Source organism: Camelus dromedarius, chromosome 2 (assembly GCF_036321535.1).
Source record: "Camelus dromedarius isolate mCamDro1 chromosome 2, mCamDro1.pat, whole genome shotgun sequence".
NCBI lineage: Eukaryota > Metazoa > Chordata > Mammalia > Artiodactyla > Camelidae > Camelus > Camelus dromedarius.
The window spans coordinates 109,758,340-109,778,291 of NC_087437.1; the positions used below are offsets into that span (position 1 = coordinate 109,758,340).

The 19,952-nt window shown below is 37.6% G+C and overlaps 1 protein-coding gene across 1 annotated transcript; it reads right to left on the minus strand.

Moving 5' to 3' along the window:
* Positions 1 to 18,730: 18,730 nt before the first annotated feature.
* Positions 18,731 to 19,700, minus strand: CLDN17 (claudin 17). The gene has a single exon (XM_010977371.3). It carries the CDS (start codon positions 19,586 to 19,588, stop codon positions 18,911 to 18,913), a length of 678 nt encoding a protein of 225 aa, XP_010975673.1. The 5' UTR covers positions 19,589 to 19,700; the 3' UTR covers positions 18,731 to 18,910.
* Between the last annotated feature and the right edge of the window lie 252 nt (positions 19,701 to 19,952).

A 19,952-nucleotide genomic window follows, 5' to 3' on the forward strand; every position in this document is an offset into this window, starting at 1 on the left:
GGAGAGAAGAAAAATCGGATGAGAGAAAAAGAGTCAAGAAAAAAATTTTAATGATGAAATAAAGCTGAGTATATGCATATGCTCACAAAGGAAAGAGAGAGAGAAATGAAAGATTCATCACACAAGGGGAACAACTGATGGATGAGGCCTGGACAAAATTGGAAGGAGGAAAGGTCTGTAACATATGTAGAGAGATTAGCCATGAGCAAGAGCAGCTATTCTCTTTATCTGAGATGAGAAGTGAGGGGTAAGTGTATATGGAGCAAAGACTCATGATAGAGGGGGAAAGTTGATAATTCTGAAAAACGAAGAGCTAAGGTAGAGAAGAAGGCAGTAAAACCAGTCTAATAGTCCGGGAGTCAAAAGAGAAATGCAGAAACTGGATGAGGGCAGAACCGAAAGTAAGTGTAGTCAGCAGGCAACAGCTGTAACAATTTGTTTTTCACACAGCTATCATAATTTTCTTCTTTGCCTGCATTCTGACCTCTTCCTGGTGACTTCAACGTAATTGTGATTGATCCATCAGCATCCATCCTCTTAAAACTTTGACCTCTTTCTCCCCGGTAACCTTGCTGTCCTCTCTGTCTGAGCAGGCCTGATTTGCCTTTGTGACCCCAGACTAGCTCATGGTACGGCATGAGTGAGCCCTCAGTATAAATGGACACACCAATAAGACCATCAATGAAAGGGTGGAATTAGAAAGCGGGGATAGAATAAAATACTGTTAAGATTTATGAATGAAGTCTCTCACTCTATTGTTAGACGGTTAGCCCCAGAATTTTAAAATATCTTTCCACTTAGCATTATTCCTGCACGAACTACTTGCTAATACCTTGAAAAATTCAATAGTATTTTTGGTTAAGGCTTCACCAGTTAGTCAGATGTAGAAAATATTTCAATAATGTAGTTGTTATAAACGTGTTTCTCACTTTTCAATAAATGAACAGAAATTGAATGCATGCATATTTTGAGAGTTTTCATTGAAAATATGAAAACATTTGTCAATAAATGAAGAAAAAATATTACTCTATGTTTGTTTATTAATCATGTTTGGCATAATTTTCAACTGTGAAAATTCAAATAATAATATGAAATGATATTCTAAATTATTCTAGTTTACCTAATGATCTGAAATACTTAGTTAAAGATAATTGATTTCTTGATTATGTGTAAGTACATTTGACTGTCCTTTATGATTGGATTACCACATTCTGTTGATTCTTATTTTGTAGCTGGCTTTATTCCTTTGATAACTGTGTAAGTTTAAAAAGCTAAAGCTCTGATCTGTTCTTAGAAACAATAATTAGTACATATATCCAAACTAAAAAAGTACAGTATACTGTATGTATGCATTTACATGCAATATAATGTGTATGTGCAATTAAACTGTAATAATTCTACCTAATAAAACTGAAAAAGAGAAAAAAATAAATAAAATACTTAGTTAAAATATTAGGAAGCTAAAAAGAAAATCTATGAAGAGCCATTAACTCTAGTGAAACACTTTCATTATATTTATAACTGTCATTTCCAGTGTTTTAAACAGAAGTTGTTTTTGGTCTGTTTTATGAATGTATAAATTTAAGAATGTATATATATATCAAATCTTTAGATAGTTCAAAAGCCTCTGACTCATTCCTAATAAAAAAATAAATGAGATATTCTTAAAATATGAACAACTATGTACATAAGTGGAAAACTGTGATAAATACCAGTTAGCGTCAAACAAAGACGTTCTGAGCAGGAAAAACATGATACAATGAACAAGTTCTCCCAGAGTATTTAAAAACAACTGGCTGGGAAAGCCGTGTTTCTCTGACATCATGCCTTCTACATGCAGTCATTATCTATTAGGTCATCTGCATTCATTTTTCAGGTTAACCAGGAAACCAGGATTGCCTGAAGGAGGGCTTGCGTCATGTACAACAGGAAGTTTGAACCGTAGCCAGACATACAATTAAGATATTCCAGTATTGCTATTATTCTTGGTTCAGCAAATATCACGAGCATAAGTTCTCAGTAGGAGAAATACAACAAACACTTCATGTTTTAACTCATAGAGTTAATATTATCATAGTTCCTGTTTTAATATTTGATAGAGTTTTCATAACATTTTATAGAGTTTTCATCAAAAATACTTTATGTTTTCACTAATAAATTCTTAATGTTATGATTTTAAGAGACAGGGATGTAGATAAGGAAAAGTTGTTGTCTATGCTTACCAGCTACCATTTTCATGAAATTTGAGTACTAAAGAAAATAATTGCATTTATGTGTTTACTACAATTGGTCCATGTTTACCTAGGTCTCAACCCCCTCCATTTTAGGGTATAAATAAAGATATACTTATATTCCATAGCTCAGTAAGCATATTATCTTACTAAGAAAAATCTCTATTCTAAAAAAAATGACATGAAAAATAAAATCATGGTAAAGTTAAAAAGTAATTAAAATAAAATCATGGTAAAGTTAAAAAGTAATTCAGAATGCAGTGTGGCAGTAGAGACATCTCTGTTGTAACAGTTCACCTGCCTGAGTTAAGGCATCCTTCACATGGGGTGGACCCACTGAGGCAGCACCTGGTCAAGTCCCATGGAAGCATCTCTTGGACCCTCTTCATGAATTTCTGAGGCAGAGGATGTGACTCGCATTACCTTCCATGGGAGACGCTGTTCATAATTGGGGCAGTGCTTCTTAATTACCAAATCTTTCAGTTAGATTGATTCTGCTATGCTTGTTAAAAACTGCTCGGGTAACTAAAAGAGAGTGACTCTGGGTATCTCATGCTAGAAAGAATTATATCCCCCTAAAGTCAGTGAAACTTCAAAATGGCAGAAACTGTGCCCTGGAGGTCCAGCCCAGCCAGTCCTTGAGTCCCTGGCTGATTGCAGATCTTCCTTTAGTTCTGTCAGATCCCTCAGAAACTCTCTTGGCTACAGAAGCCAGTGAAGTAGAGGTAAGGCATGAAAGTAGGTGGGGGTAGCACTTACACGTCTTCATATATTTGAGTAATGTCATTAACAAATTGATGCAAGAATGTTACCTAAAACAGAGATTCATCTGATGTGTGCACCAGTCCTCTTAATCAATTATATTAAAATAATGACTCTTGATTCAATACAAACAGAATCTAGGGCTGATGAGACAACACTTTGGTCACTAATGTGTTATTTCAGGTCCTCATGGAAGACGTTCAGTAAGGAGTGAGTGAATGTGTATTTACTCACCTTTAGTGGTGTGGAACTCACAGTCTCACAAAGCAGGGTATTTTTTTAGTGTTTTTAATTATGTCAAAAATTTCTTACTCATACTGAGCTGAAAGTGTTGCTTTGTGATTTGATGCTAACACTATTCCTGGGATCAACATAGGACTCAAGTTCCATTACAGAGTCTATTTCTTTGGGCACATAAAATTTTTGAAATTTTTGGAAACAGCTCTCATATTTCTTCAAATGATCTCTCCTCCAAGGTAAATATTCTCAGTTATTCTAAACATTTCTCAAATACACAGACCATAGAACCAGATATCAGGTATCATATTTGGGTAAATTTGGCCGTAGGCAACTGAATTATTCATTTCCAATTCCAACTCCACAGGTGCTAAATAACTTAGATCTTTGGGTATATTAAAACTTGATTGAATTAACCAAAAATAATAGTTATAGTTTCTGATTTTTAACGTAGACTCATTGGAGAAAGCTTGATAATTTAAGACAAGCATCCTGAAAAGATTTACCATTGAAAGTGTTAGTTACATAAACATGATGTAACTGCCTTAAGGTTGTAAAAGGGAGAACTCAAAGGTTATAGCTCAGACCTCTTCTCTGTAGCAGACTTATAGTTCAGTCCAGTCTTCCAACCTCTCCAAACTCTATCACAGCCCCAGACAAATGACTAAAACCTCTACTGCAGCTAGGTCATCTGATTTTCTTCCTTCTTTCGCTTTTCCTCATCCAGTGTCTTTGTGTCTGACTCTTTGTCTTTTATAAATATTCCACTATGTATAAAATTCTGGATTTTTAAAGGATACTGATTTTCAAATATGCAATGTACCAAATAAATCAGATTCAACCCCTGTGTTAATTATCTTTAACAAATCACTCCCAAACTTAGCAGCTTAAAGCAGCACACCTTTATTATCTCACGGTCTCTGTGGGTCAGGAGTCCGGGAGAAGCTCAGCTGAGTGGTTCTGGCTCAGCTCTCTCTCCTGAGGATGCAAGCTGCCTCTGGGGCTGCAGTCTCATCCTGAGCTTCACCTATGGCTAGAGAAGCTCTCTTCAAGTTCCTTGAAGGCTTTTGGCCAAAGGAGGTTTCACTGTGTAGCACCTGGGCTTCCATACAGCTGCTTACAAAGTGGCAGCGTGTCTCTCCCAACGTGGCCCAGATGGAAGGCCCATGCTTCTATAACCTACTCTCTGGAGTGACATCTCAACATGTCTTCACTGGTCACAAAGCCCACCTCTGGGACCATGTGGGACAGGGCTACTCCAGGGTGTGAATAGCAGGAGGGCTGCCTTGGAGGCTGGTGACCCCAGAGCTGAACAAAATAATATTTTTAACAATGTCAGGAGACCAGAAATCCATTTTAACTTGTTTTGATATGAAAGTCAGCTACTAAAAAGCATGTATTTCTTCTGTGATCTGAACCATGAAAGCATCTCCCTCCCCACAAAACTATATTCTCATAACTTGAAGACTGACAATGCATGGTTAAAAATAAAATATATGAAAATAACTCTTTTCACCAAAAAAGATAAATGTTTCCACCTATTAACTACTCTTGCAATATTTTTATAGTGATAATGCCCTGAGAAAAAACAAAATCATTTTATTTCTGGAATTTAAAGTTATTTAAAAGTTGGCAATGAAAAAGCTGAATCTTTAAAAGTAAATTCTTTTCTGAACTTTGATTTTTTTAATACCTAGCCTATATCAGAATTTAATTTATTTTGTTGGACATTTTAAATGTGGGGGCAAATATTTATTGGGTCCTTGGGTTGTTTCAGGCATGCATTCTGCTTGGTACCTTACATGGGTCATCCTGTCCTTTAATCTCTACCTCAGATAACAGGAGCCAGGCCAACCACCACAAGGATGCAGCCAGCGGTATCCTTATCCAGATGATGCGCTGCATCATCCAAATGGCAGAAGACTCAGGTTTCCTGCTTGTAATCCTCAGGCGGGACTTTTGTCTCCACTCCCAGTTCACATGCTTGACAGTACACAGCCTCAGACTTGATCAGACTCCAGTATCAAAAACGGAATCTTATGATTCATCTTTTTCATAATTCCATTTTAAATAGTTTTGAATCTTAACAGCACTAGTTGCATTTTAAATGGTTTCCTTTATATTCAATAAAATATGGTTTGATTATCTGTGATCGCACTTCCTAACGGTACTTACGTGAATGGTATACAGCTTACATCTCCCACATCTCCACAGTCTGATATCCACAGAGACAGAAGCAAATAGCAAATAGCAGCACGTGGTCATTGTTATTTATTAAGCTGGCCAATAAATTTACCAAGTACCATGCTGGGCTTTAGAGCCAGAGGATTGGAAAAGACAGAATCCTCATCCTCCGTGAGCTTGCATTCCGTAAAATCAGCAGAGACATTTAAATCACAGATCCATTCATATTCTGGATAGTGCTACGAAGGATATAAAACAGGGTGCTGGGACAGAGAGTGATGGGAGGAGGCCTGTGTCAACAGCCATCCTGGAAGACATTTCTGATCATATAAGAGCTGAGGTGTGACATAAAAAGATGAGTATGAGTCTAACTTGTGATGAGCCCGGAACGGGCATCCAGACAGAGAGAACCACCAGGATAAAAATGAAAAAGCATTCTATGTGTTCGAGAATCACAAGGAAGGCAGAGCTATGTGTAACGAGCTAAGAAAACAACTAGAGGAGAGATTGGAGAAGTAGGCAGGGAGTGGGAAAGAGTAGATCAGAAGGCTGACACAATGAAATTTTAATTAAAAAATGGAAAAAAAAATTCATCTGCCTATGCTAGGAATAGAAGGGACCAGCATGAAAGTCGTGAAGTAAGAGCTACAAAAAATTCATTTATATCATTCAGCAACTTAATATTGAAAATTCTGTACTCACCTTGGGAAAGTCCAGAAAGAGTCTGAGAGAGGAAAGATTTGTGTTGAACGTTGAGGGATGGACAGATCTTACTGGGGGAAGGTGGGGATGGCAGAGAGAGGAGCATGTACAAGGGCTGGAAGCATGAGGCATCAAGGCAAAATTCAAGAATTACAAGGAAATGAGCATGACTTTAAATTTGGGGTGAGTTTCAGAACACTACGAGGTGACAGTATAAGGGTGAACTCATGAGACCCTTGGAGGCCAAGCTCTGGAATTTGAGCTTTATTCTGTAAAGGACGGAAAGCCAGTAAATAGCCCAAAGTAGAGACATAATCAGATTTCAGTCTTGGAAAAGAGTTGTGGTTAAAATGACAGTAGTAAATTGCAAAATATCAAGACTACAGGAAAAAAAAAAAAGATCAAGGAAAAAAAAAGAATCATCAGCAGACTACTTTATTCATCAAATTAAAATGAGGATGAAGATTTGGCTTCAAAGAATAGGAGATGGGTTCCAAAGATATTCAAGAGGAAGCATTAACAGGAACATAAACTCCATTAGAATGTGAGCTCAATAAAAACAGAGATTTTGACTATTATATTCATTGCTGTTATCTCCAAGGTCTAGGAAAGTACCTGTAACTTAGATAAGCTTAATGAAATATTTGTTGAATGAATGTATGGATGGACGAATAGTGACCAGTTAGGGACATCACACTCTTCTTTAATAAATATGTATTCACTAACTTGAAGAGATAGACGTCTGTCTATCTACCTATCTCTCTATTTCTTTCTCTATCCCTCTCTCTCTCTCCTATCACCTATCTCCATCAATCCATCCATCCACCCCGAGACTGGAAAGAGAGGATAGAAGAAATTTGTATAATTGCAAAGTGAAGACTAAAACTGAGAAATGAAGTTTAAGGTTCTCTTTGTAGGAAAATTCACAAGAAATGAGAAGAGATTCTGGAAATTGAAAAACTACAGATCATTTGGGGAGTTCGGTGGAGATGAGTGTAGAAAATTGGAGGCAGGCAAGAAAAGTGGTTGGTGAGAAAGTTTTGCTTATTCAAGTGATTGAAGAGCTTCTGCAATCAGGGTTATCTGATCTCAATTAATTTTTAAGATTGGTTTGAGTTTGCATTTTTTGCTACCTAAGCCCTCTCTATCAAACCCCTGGCATAATCTGCTACATACAAATTTCTCTGTGAGAGATTTGAATGGAGGTGAGAGATTAAGGAAAATGAATTGTAGTCCACATCTGAGTTAGCAAGAGAGAAAGAGAATCAGCCCCAAGGGTCCAATGTAAGATCTAGAGTTAAAGGTGTCTGTCTAATAAAAATGAAATCTTCAAATTTGCAAACATCTTGGGGAGGGTGATGTGCTTTCCCTCCATCAAAAAATATGCTAGAAATTTCTTTCCAATTATATTTAATTCTCACCAGACAAATTAATTTTATTTAGTATTTAAGTTACATATCTTAGTTTTTCCTTTAGGTAAATAAATATGTCTTGCAGTAATGTATGATGCTGGGTGTGTTTGTATATACGTGTGATGAGTGTCAGTGTTGAGCTTAAGGGGTTGATGTGATAAAGGAAGATAATTTTTTATCTGTAGGTCCCAGTAGTTCTTAATAAAAACAGATTCATACTGGCTGCCAAAATGCAGTCACACTCACAGCTCTGTGGTAGGCAAGGCTCCACCAAACCAGCCTGGACTCAAGGATCCAGGTCTGCTCAAGCCTAATCCAGGGGTAATTGCCATGGTTCCCTTCCCAAAGCCCTGCTCGTTTAAACCACTCCTCTAAATCAGACTCCTGTTTAAGCTATAATAACTCCAGCAGCAGTGACGCAATAGCAGTCTTTATGGGCAGAGATCTAAAAACATCCATTTAAATTTGCTCTACTAGCTGCCATAAGTGGTTTCTGAAGATATGTGGATTGCAGTTTTGCACTCCAAATACTAAAATACAGAAGCAAATCCACTAAGAGTGAGGGAAGCAAGGATAAGGCTGGTTCAAAGGAACTCCTGAAATTCAGAGCGGATGGTTAGTCAGACTAACACCTTTGACAGCACCCACAAAGACCCACTCCCTGTGCTTCCAGATAATTGCAGTGTGAGGGAGAACACAGGCTTGCTGTTGCTTTCTTAAACTCTAAGGTGTGTAGAAAAGATGACTCTGGGGTGTGTGTAAGACAGAAGATCCTGAGCTCCATCACAGATAATCTGACTAAGTGAATCAGAGGTGGGCTGCAAGAATGTCCATGTTTAACAAGTATCTTAGGTATTTCTGATGCTGTCATTTTAGGAAAAGTTCGGCAGACAGTGAGGTTTCAGAAACTTAGAGGGCAGATTTATTCCATCATTTCCCAAAATACTTCCTCATTAGCCCACTAAGGGTTGAAATTCCTTTAAGGGCAGGCACATACTATCAATCTACATTTCAGAGATGAAGATCTGTCTGGTAGTTTCCAGATCTACTGTGGTCTAATTGTCTCACAGTATCCTGTCCCAAGTCCACATTGCAGGCGTTGTGGAGAATGTTCTCTGAAAATAAGAAGACTGCCTTGTTAGCTAGGGTTCTCCATAAAAACAAGACCACTGGGATATCTCTCACATATATATATATATGCATGCATCATATATATTATATGTATTTATTATAAAAAATTGGCTCAGGCAATTGTGGAAGTTAAGAAATCCCACAATCTGCCATCCTCAAGTAAGAGTGCTGGGAAAGTCAAGTCCTCTGAAGACCTGAGAACCAGGAGTACAGATGCTACAAATCCTAATCTAAAAGGATACCCATGTCCCAGCTCAACAGACAGGATTTCAAAATTGTAGAATAGATAAACAAGATTATACTGTATAGTACTGGAAATATACACAAGATCTTATGGTAGCTCACAGTGAAAAAAATGTGACAATGAATATATATATGTTCATGTATAACTGAAAAATTGTGCTCTACACTAGAATTTGACACAACATTGTAAAATGATTATAAATCAATAAAAAATGTTTAAAAAAAAAAAACAGTCAAGCAGAAAAAGAAAAAAGAGAGAGACAAATTCTTCCTTCCTCCATATTTGGTTGTAGTCTGGACCTCAGTGGATTGAATGATGTCCACCCTCATCGGGGAGAGTGAGATCTGCTTTACTAAACCCACCAATTCAAATGCTAATCTCGTCTGGAAACACCCTCACAGATACGCTCAGAAATAATGTTTAGCTAAATATCTAGGCACCCTCTGACCTAGTAAGTTGACACATAAAATTAATCATCACACTGCCTTTGTTAACAACTGGCACTAAAATCCCTCAGACCATAGTGCCTAGAATACAAGAATATGAAGATGTGAAAACACTCATTTCAGTAGAATACATGGGAAAATTATAGCCTGGCTTTTTTTATTAAATCAGTTGAATGGAGTTCCCTAGTAAGTGTTCACACTTTGTTCAGGCTTTCAACAAAAATGTATTTAAACATTTATTTGTCCAAAAAAATTGTTCTTAAGTGAAAGTCACAACTTTTATTATTGTATTATTGCCTTTCCTTTCCTTTTGTTTTCTTTTTAACTGTAGGATGTGGTTCAGAGACCCAGCAGGATTGTGCTCCTCTTGAGAGCAGATGTTTATTGTTGGGTCCAACGTTTTTGTTTTCAAATGTCTCATGACATCTAACCCAGTTCCTTGGCTAGTGCGCTCACTAAGTACTTGTCAATGTATTGATGGCTTTGACCAAGATACTAATTAATGAGGCAGGCATAAAGTCCATGAAAATGAGATAGAGAAAGCTTTCTAAGAACACTTGTGATAATATGACTCTGTTGTGCAAATCCTTTGACAGATTACAAATAAAGAACTCCACATTCTAGTTTTCAAGGTCTTCCTTATACTGAACACTTAACTTTTCCAAATATAACTCAGATTGCTCCCTATCGTGTATGCCTGTGTTCTGATTCACATTTCCCTGAACATACCTAGGGTGTTTCCATATTTATAGCTCCACTTTGACATCTTTTCAAAATTTCTTTCACCCGTTTTCACCCCTGGGAATCCCATGCTTCCCCAAGGTCTGCCTCAATTTCTGTCTCCTCTGAAAGCACACTCCTCTTATGCACACCCTTAATTCACGTTATCCCGCTCTTCTTCAAGTCCAGAGCATCTTGTTTTTCAAATGGCAGTTATCACAGATTGCATTTCTTTTCTTTGTTTCTTTGATTTGTTTCTGTGTTTTGTTGGAGTGACTTCTCTATGGTACAGGAGAACTTACAGTCTTTATTGGATCTAATGAAAAATATTTATTGCATACATTATTGAAATAATAAAATGAATCATCTAAATTTTGATCTAATTATTTATGGATTGGCAATTTTTTAAACTTGCTTAATTTCCTTGATGATGGATGTGCTTATCCAGAAATTAAAGATGTCAACACCTACCTTGAGTGGTTAGAGTAAAAATTATGTAAGATCCTTTAAGCAAAGCACTTAAAAAACCTTAAACATTTCAAAAATATTCCTGTAGATGCAAAGAAATAGAAAACAAAACATGTTTGATATGTCGATGGTCATATTAAAAGAGTGAATGAAGTTAAGTGAGACTTTCAAATATCACTTACTTGCTCACAATTACATGAAGCAGAGATATGGGCTGGGTTCAGCCAAGCTCTGCTCCGCATGGCTTAGTGGGGCTTGCTCCTTTATCAGAGACCTTAGTTGGGATTGCTGGAATTACTGGAACGGTTCAGAAGGCTGGACTTTTCTCTCTACCTGGTCTCTCATCCTTCATCAGGGTGGTCTGGACTAATTAACATGGTAAGAGCATTCCAAGAGAGCAAGACTGAAAGCTGAAAGATTCATAAGCTGTAAACTCAGACCTTGTTTAATGTTACTTCCTTTGCAGTCTTGGTGAGAGCAAGTCATGAGGTCAGCCCTAAGTCCGGGGCTGGAGAAGTAATCTCCATCTCATAATAGAACAAACTGAAAATGATTGGTCGTCACTTGCAATCTACCAAAACAGAGCTGGAGGACAGGGATATGGAGGGGCATGGATTCTAGAAGTAATGGAGAGTGTGTTCTGGGTTTGGAGAAAACATATGTGTATTAATGATGTATGTTACAGGTTGAACCCAGTTGCATGCACTCTAAGTATTTATTCATAGTTATAAAAAAAGAAAACTGAGAAAAGAAAAGAAGATAAGGGCTAATTAAAAGTAGACAGTAGAGTTTAGGATTAGAAATGTGAATGCCTGTGAGCTATAATGCAGAAAGCCATACAATAACAGCAATGGTTGGAGGTGAGAGTCTGTGTTTCTGTGTGTAGGAAATACATACAGAATCTGGGAGGGATTTGAGAGATGAGCAGAGGGGCAAAAGAACTATCTCCATAAACTGAGCAAGTAGCAGTCAGATTAACACTAATGAGTGTAAATGGGGAAGGGACAGGGCTTTAGAACACAATGAGCAAGAGTGGGGGAGATAGAGACCATAGCAGGAGACACCTGAGAGATCTCAGGTGACCATATCATTTATTATCCAAACTGAGAGTTCTGAGAGAAAAAGAGATTGCTATTAATTATAACTCCAGGACAACAGGAGTTAAACCAGAATGTAGCATTCATCAATGTTTTCAGGGACAAAATATATTGTGGCACTTACAAAAGTAAAAGAAAATTGGTGAAACATGAAGCTTCGGAAAACATAACGAATATTACTTTTGCCTAAGTTTGAGGCCAACAAGACAGACAAGTGAATTACTTTCTGGACAGAGAAAGCATGTGAACTATAAAGAGCTTAAGTCTTGGTCTGCTGGGTGTTAATAACAATAATTATGTATTCTATTTACATGATGATTTATGATTAAATTGCTTTCATAGGCACTACCCAATTTTCTCCTCTCAGTAGCCCTTCCAGGTAGAGAGGGTGGTTATTATCGTGCTTATATGGGTGGCGGGGAAGGGCACCACATGGAAGAAAGCATACTCTTTCAAGATGCACTGATGTGGGGGGCACAGAGGAGCAATAGCCTTGTGTCCTTGGAAAGTTATGTAACTGCTTTTAGCATCAGTTTTTTTTTTAACCGGTATAAGAAAAATAAAAAGAATATTTACGTATATATATTTATATGCCTTTAGTCTATTTATAAGCATACAATTCATGTTAAAAAGTGTTTATTACCTGTCCACATTTTGTAGATGAGAAAAATGACACTCAATTTGAATGGAAGAGCTAGGTTATAAACTCAGATCTTCCGGTCCAGCGTTTTTTCTACTAAGGCATTTGCCATTTACCGGAAGTTGAAAAAAACAAGAATGAATGAATTCTCAAAGGAAGTAGGTATATATGAGATCTAGTGAAGGAATACAGAAGCCATGAATCTTTAAAAACCCTAAAGAAAAATTAAATCAGAAAAAAATTTGAAAAAAGTGACACGATTATTGAAGCAAATCTTTATCAATCTTTAGGAGTCCAACTCTTTTAGGATAGTCAAAACAGATGTTTCAAGGGGTGCAATATGAATGGAAGCTCCATGCTCAGACAGGTCTGAGGTCAAGTTGTAGGTGATGGAAGTAGGAGTAAGACGAGGTACCAGAGAAGGGGAGCAGAAAGTTGAGAGGCAGGTCTTTCTGGAGGGAAGCAGGTTTAAGTCTGGAGAATTACTGATGGAAGGTAGTGTGACCCTGAGTCACACTAGATTGAGATGAATAGGAGTTAACTAGAGAGGCGTACCTTTCTCTGGCCTTAATTCCTTCCATGATCCTTTTCAACCTTACAATTCTGTGATTCTAAGTCATCAGCAGCTCTGGGAGAGGATGGGAAAAGGGTTTTACAAGAAGCTGTGGTGTCTCCAATGCTTCTGAGACTCTTCTTCACAAATTCAAGGCAGCTGTAAGAATTCTTCTCCTCCTGATGAAGTGGAATATTCCTTTATTTCCCTCTTCTGTACCAGTCGAAATTCCCCCTCCCCTTCCAATCACCATAGCCTTTTCTCCCCGCAACTCTTATTTTTGTTTGCACTGTTTTCTAGTTGTGCCTTACCTTTGTTGTCAGCTATCTTGTATAATTTCAGATGTCCTTTATTATATTCTATCATTTTTTTTTCGGAATCTATTTGACAAATTTATTTCTGCCAAACCCATGTCCAGAATAAACCTTGTTATTAAGAGCATGTGGAGTTATTTGTTCAACTGACGATAGCATTCTTTGTCCCACAGGGAGATGACCCATGATAAAATGTCTGATACAGCTTTACTGTAGTAAAAGTTTTAGTCATTTTGCTATAGTCATGTCCAAATTATGATTTGCTTCTCTCTGAATATTTTGTTAGTCATTTCTACCAACAAATTCTGAGTTTTACTAAATTGCAGTTTAAATTCGGAATTTTGCCCATTTTAAAGCCATTTTCTTGGTGTCCTACTTTGTCTGCAATAATTCCTTAATGGGAAGTCCATTAAATAAATGTTTGCTTGGAAATTATCCTAAGAGTACCAAAAATACAACACTCTTTTGGACTCACTTAGTAATTGCACTTTTGATTGCCCCTAGGTATGGAACTTTATATTATTGTTTGTCTATTTTCTTCCTTCATTAATTCATTATTAATTCATTCTCTCAGCAAACACTTGCCATCTCTTAAGTGCCAGGTGTTTTTCCATGCAGATATTTTTAGAAACTGAACTTAAGTTTTGTTTCAACCCCCCAAGGAATACAAACTTAATCTTATTAAGTGAGAGTCCTTCATTTTCCCAAGGTTGTAGCTGAGTCCTGTGGAGCCAAAATCATATGATGTCAAGTTATTGATCTGATACTTAAGATTACCATGTGTTAAGTTTGGATTCTGCTGAGATGCCCTATTTCAAAATGATTTTCAGTTGTTGTATCTCTCAGGTCCAACCAGGAAAAGCAGTATCATTCTAACTATTCAAATTAGTGGAATTTAATAAAGCGACTTGTTAGGCAGATTAGGGGGAGATTTGAGAACCAGGGAGAAGACCACAAAGCCTCCTAGACACTAATAATAGTAGAAAGCTGCTGTTTTCCTGACGATGAGGGAATTAAAAGAAAAGTAATAATTTTTGGACCCAAGAGCTGAGGTGCACTTAGCAGAAGCTGGATCTAAGGTGACCTGGGAAGAAGACATAGTCACCACTGGAGGCATCTGCCCAAAGAGAAAAGGGGCAGAGCAATACTACCCTCCCATCTCCTCCCTGCGCCTCCTGTTGGCCAAGTCTAGCAGGCAGCCCTGAACATGGAACTCGGGGAAAGATAGCCTCAAGGGTCTATCTGGTGTATCTCACTTCCAGATACAAATCAATTTTTCTTATATTTCTCCTCTACAGGAGAAACCGTTTCCAGTTGTAAGCTTCAGGTTAACACATTTGTATTATTTACCCTTTAATAACCACTCTATTCTTTATAGACATTACTCTAAAGAAACTCCAATCAGTTCATAAAAGGCCAGGCTCATTGGAGCTAGCTGGTGTATACACAGTGTGCACCCCAATTCCTGCAGCATAGACACTATCAAGACAGAAGAACAGAACTTGAGTTACTTTAATTCTGTCATTTCACAGTGACTAGGAGTTTTTATTTATGTTAAAAAATTCAAACAATAAAACTGAGTATTATGTTTTTGTAATATAAGGAAAAACTGACATTGTTTAGTAAGGCCATCATGTAAAGATAAGAAATAGGTCTGATTAAGGTGGTTTTATTATTACTTTTAAATTCTCTACAGATAGAGGCACCTCTTATTGCTTGTCCTGGTGAGGACCACTGCCACCACCCACTCTTGGTACATCACTGCACCACCTGCCGGTATCAATCTCCTTAGGATACAGGTTAGAGCAGAGGAAGGTCAAGGAATGGATCTGGAGACAAACAAGCCATGGACAGCCCCACGTGGCCATCCATGCATGTTCTCACTCTGTTCTCACTTTGTCCCAACAACCAGGACTTTTGGAATGCTCTGTTCCACTCTCAGGAGAGTAGGAGATATTCGTGTCCTCCCACAGTGTTCTAGCTGTGGAAAAATTGGCTAGATTATCTCTTGGCTTGTCAGACTAAACACATCACAGAGATGTTCCTTCTCTCTCAGCTCTGTGAGGGCAGAAGGAAAACTGTCAACATCCTTGGCTCCACCTGGATCAGGACAGAGATAGTTTCTGTACTTAAATTCAGAAACCCATCAAAGAGTTTATCATTTCTCTTTGTTCCCTTCTCCAAGAACTGGACTAGGGAAGCGCCATAGGGTTCTTCCCAGGGACACACTGAAATTTAAACCCTTTTATCTCTGCTCCTTTTATTTTACCTTCATCCAAAGAAATCATTCTATAGTCTTAAGATTCAGAAAAACTTGATTCTGACTGAGCCATTTTATTCTTTGCCCACTATCTCCTCAGAATTTAGTCTTTTCAGACTAAAAAATTAAGAATTGTCTTTAAATTTCTGAGTTCTATTGTTTCTTCTCTTCCCTGTGGGAGGAGGCACTCCATATTAGTGAAAATCTCAAACTGTTATACTGATGTATATAGTTTCTTTATCATTCCTTAAGTATTCATAAAGTCTTTACTTAGTACTATGGTTGACTTCCCAATTTCTCAATGTTAGCTATCTGACTTTGGCCAAGTCATATAACTTATAAGTTTCAGTTCTCTTAGTTAAAATATATTAATAATAATCTTTGCACTGTCTACATTATGTGGTAGTTGTGGAGAACAAGTGAACCCAACAGAATGTTTTCAAGTATGTCAAGATCTTTCTGCAAAAGGAAACAATCATTAGTGTGCATTTAATTAAATTTATAACCTACAAAGTGTTAGGCTTTTAAAACATTTTTAACCATGTGTGGCTGGATAATATTATATCCACCCCTCCACCATCCCTGATCTCCCTGGTCTCCATTCTGGAAGGCAGTTAGCAATGCATTTCACAGGCTCAGTGGAGTAGACAGCAAAAATAAAAATAAAATAGCTTAGAAAAGTTTTAGTCTTTATTTATGCATTTTTTTGCTTCTTGAAAGCTAAGTGTCTATGAAAATGTGTAAAAATTTGACAGTGGAGAAGATTTCTGGAAGCAATATTTAAAAAAAAAAAAAGATTGTATGGGAGAAGGCACAGTTTGTTTCACCAGTGCTTGTAGCCAGCTGGTAACCAAGCAAGGAGGTCAGGTTCCTTCCGACTCTAGGAAATGGTGGCATAGATCATTTGAACACTGGCTGCATTGGTAGTTTCGAAGTTCCCCCAGCAGTTCTAATATGCATCCGGGGTTGCAAACAGCCACTGATCCAAACAGTCAAGAACAAGAGAGCCACAAAAAAAGACTGCCAAGCATGAGGGAGCGTTTACAAGACAGAAATGCCTAAAGGGACCACGTGCACAGGTACAATAGACACCTTCTCAGGAGCCTGTGTGGACTGATGGTCATGGACTGATCCTCCGAATCCACCTCCCAATCATTGCTTATCCCTGCAGAAGATCCCAAGAACTGTGTGATATGTGGGAAAATACCCACAAAGTTGAATTTAAATTGTATTTTGGAGAAAAAAAAAAGATTCTTTTCAATACCTGGTATGTGTTGAATATATTTGTGGTATGAGATTTATATCCATAGTGTGCCTTGAAATTCATTGAAAATTATTAATTTTTTGGTGTAGTAGGAAAAATATCGCAGCAGAGAGAGGGCAGTAGAATGTTTTTTTTTCCCCCCAAAAGTACAGCTTGATTAATGGAAGGGCAAGGAAAAGAATTTTTAGTCTCTAAAACTTTGCCCCGTATTCAGTAGCTAATGGTATCTCCAGTATGTTTATGATTCTACCGTGAGTTATACTATTTTACTCTTTGCTTCTCTGACTAGCAGGATAACATGCCTCATTTAGATTCTGGAACTCATCCTGCAAGGCTAATTACTTCTTCTGGTGAGCCAAAGGGTAAGACTAATGATTCCATGACAGCCCTTAAGCATATATCTTGCTTGTCTTGATGTCTTAGTTATTTGCCTGCATAAGATAAATGACTTTTTCAACACACCCAATGTTTTGGCCTTTCTGAATTAAATCTGAAGAAAAAAACAATCTTAGGAAAATCTAATTATTGTTTTTCTAATTTTTACTATTATTATTCTAATTTTGCTATTATTTGAGAATATTCATACTTAACATGGCCTATATCATTAATGGGCTATCAATTTTTCAAATATGGTTTTATATTATCAAGGGTTTGACTTATTGAAGTCTTGCTGGTAGTCTGCAGAATGGAGTGAGGGTTTGACATGAACATCCAGCCTCGACTTATCACTGATTCAATGTTTCTGAATTATTAGATGATCTTTTGCGGACAAATTCATTCTCAAATTGACCCCATGGTCAATTTGAAAATGAAATTGAAAATATTGAAATATGTTAGCTACTTTATTTTATTATTTTATATTTTATTGAAAATATGTTAGCTACTTTATTTTATTATTTTATATTTTATTATTTTGTAAGTGTGGATATAAAAGAAATATTTGGTGAGCAAACCTAATTTGTTCAGTATAGTTATATACTGTGAATGAAATACATTTTTATTACAAAATAAACACAATACTTGAAGAGTTAAAATTGAATATCGGTTCACAGGACTTTGGAGATATTCAGAAGCATCCCATATGAGCGGCCCTGTCCCATGAACACTTGTATACCAACACCCACCCATCCCACACACTTTTAACCCAAAATTGGCATGTTAAATGTGATGTTAAATACATGGGAAGTAAAGAATTAAGAAAATAATGCATATAATTCAACCAAAACACTATGTCTTAGCCATGCCTGTTTTTTATTAGAGAATAAAAAGGAGGACTTATTTTGGCCTGACTAATTACCTGAATCATAACCTGGATTCTTTTTTACGTAACGTGAGTAGACCAGTATAATGACTAAATAAAACAGGGAACAGAAACCATTTCCTTCAACACCCAAATCCGATTCTCTAATGAGAACTGTGTTTCCTCTTGATGAGAATTCCATGTCACAGCCTTCTATTGATGAGTCTTATCAAGAAAGGTACTTCTGTTTGCTTGTAATGCACATCATAGGTTATGAAAGCATAGTTTTTCATTCATAAATCATTTTCCTTTGAATATATAATTCCAAGCAAGTTTAACTACATAAATTAGATGCTTTGAAATTACCTTCTTAGAGATCCTAACAGAAATGAAAGCTTCCTTCTCCCTAAGAGTGTTTACTTTCCTGTGCATGTGTGTTTCCTAAAGGAGTAACAAATCTCTGCATTGAATGAGTATTTCCATATTTTGATAAATTCAATTGAAAATCCTTATTTGATGTCTATCATTTTTCAGATTAGTTGTTTAAAGAAGAAAAAAGTCATCATTTTAGCTGTCACCATGTTAGCATAAAAATAATTTGGAGAAAAAAATAACAGGTTATGCTTTAGAATATGTTTTATTGCTGTAGATTATCAATTGCAATAGAATCTGGATTTCTTAACAGATAATATATGATTGTGAAAAAAGATTAGTCTACCATTTTACTAAGGATTATGGTTATACTTGATTTTAGACTGCACAAATTGGAAAGGGGATTATTTGAGTCCAGTAATAGTAAATGCATTTAATACACATGAGGTCAGAATGTCCCAAGTCATGTCTATTCCTACCACAGGTGACTACAGTTTGTATGTCCTTCAAACATTTCATCTCAGTTTGAAAGCAGTCATCAAGCAAGTTCTCCTGCTTGGCTTACTTACAGTTTCTGGCAGGATTCTATAAAACACACTGATCATAATCCACACTTTAAGCCGAAAGCAGGTATTAGACGTAACTGGTGGAGGCCCTGTTAAGCACTGTCTCATTCCGTGGTGGCTTATCTGTGTGTGACACACAATGCCCAGGGGCTGGATGCCTGTGCCCTTGCTTCTTTCTGTTGCAACAGCAGTACCCACAGAGCAGACCCCCTCCGATGAAGAGGACAGCAGTACTGGCCCAGCCGAGGAAAAGTGCTGCTCCCAGCTCTCGTTTCTGACCTACGTGCACGGCTGGGTTGTAGAAATCTCTGATGATGATGTTGGCTGTCCAGCACACCGGAATCAGAACGAAGATGCCCGTCAGGATAAAGAGGACTCCAGAAGTCCCCAGAAGGTATGCTTTGGCCCTCTTGTTCGAGCCTGTGCACTGAATCTTCTTCATGCCACAGATGCCAATAATCAGAGCAATCAGAGAGAGAGCCACCGCCACACACATGAGGGCCCGGGCTGCCTCCAGGGCAGGTGGGAGAGCCAGCAAAGAACTATAGAACTTGCACTGCAACCTGACCTTGGCTTGTCGGATGCAGTTCATCCAGAGCCCTTCCCAGAGCCTTTCAAAGACAATAATGTTGCTGCCAATAAAAGCGGATATTCTCCACTGAGGCAGAAGAGTTGTGGCAAGAGTCCCAACCATGCCAAGGAACCCAAGGACCAGTCCAGCAATTTGCAGTGGATAAAATGCCATCACCTTTACTCTGAAGCCTGATCCAACCTGCGGTCGAAGCTGCTCACCAACCAGAACGTGGAGGCCTCTGTGAGTCTACGGCAGTCTCTGATGGTGTTCTCCACTGTTACTGCCCATAACGTTTTAGTCCAGACCAGCAGCAGTGACCGAACTTGGCCTAACTAGAAGTACCCGTCATAAATGCATTCTGTCTTTGTACACACGCATTCATTTCTGAATGGATTATGTAGTAGGCATATATAATTGTTTCCCAGCCAATAAGAAGGTAGCCAGAGGTGTGTCAAGAAATACTACATTCAGTGTTAGTATTTCTCATATTATTATTGCCTTAGCAATGCTGTAATTATGTGTCAGAGATTCCATT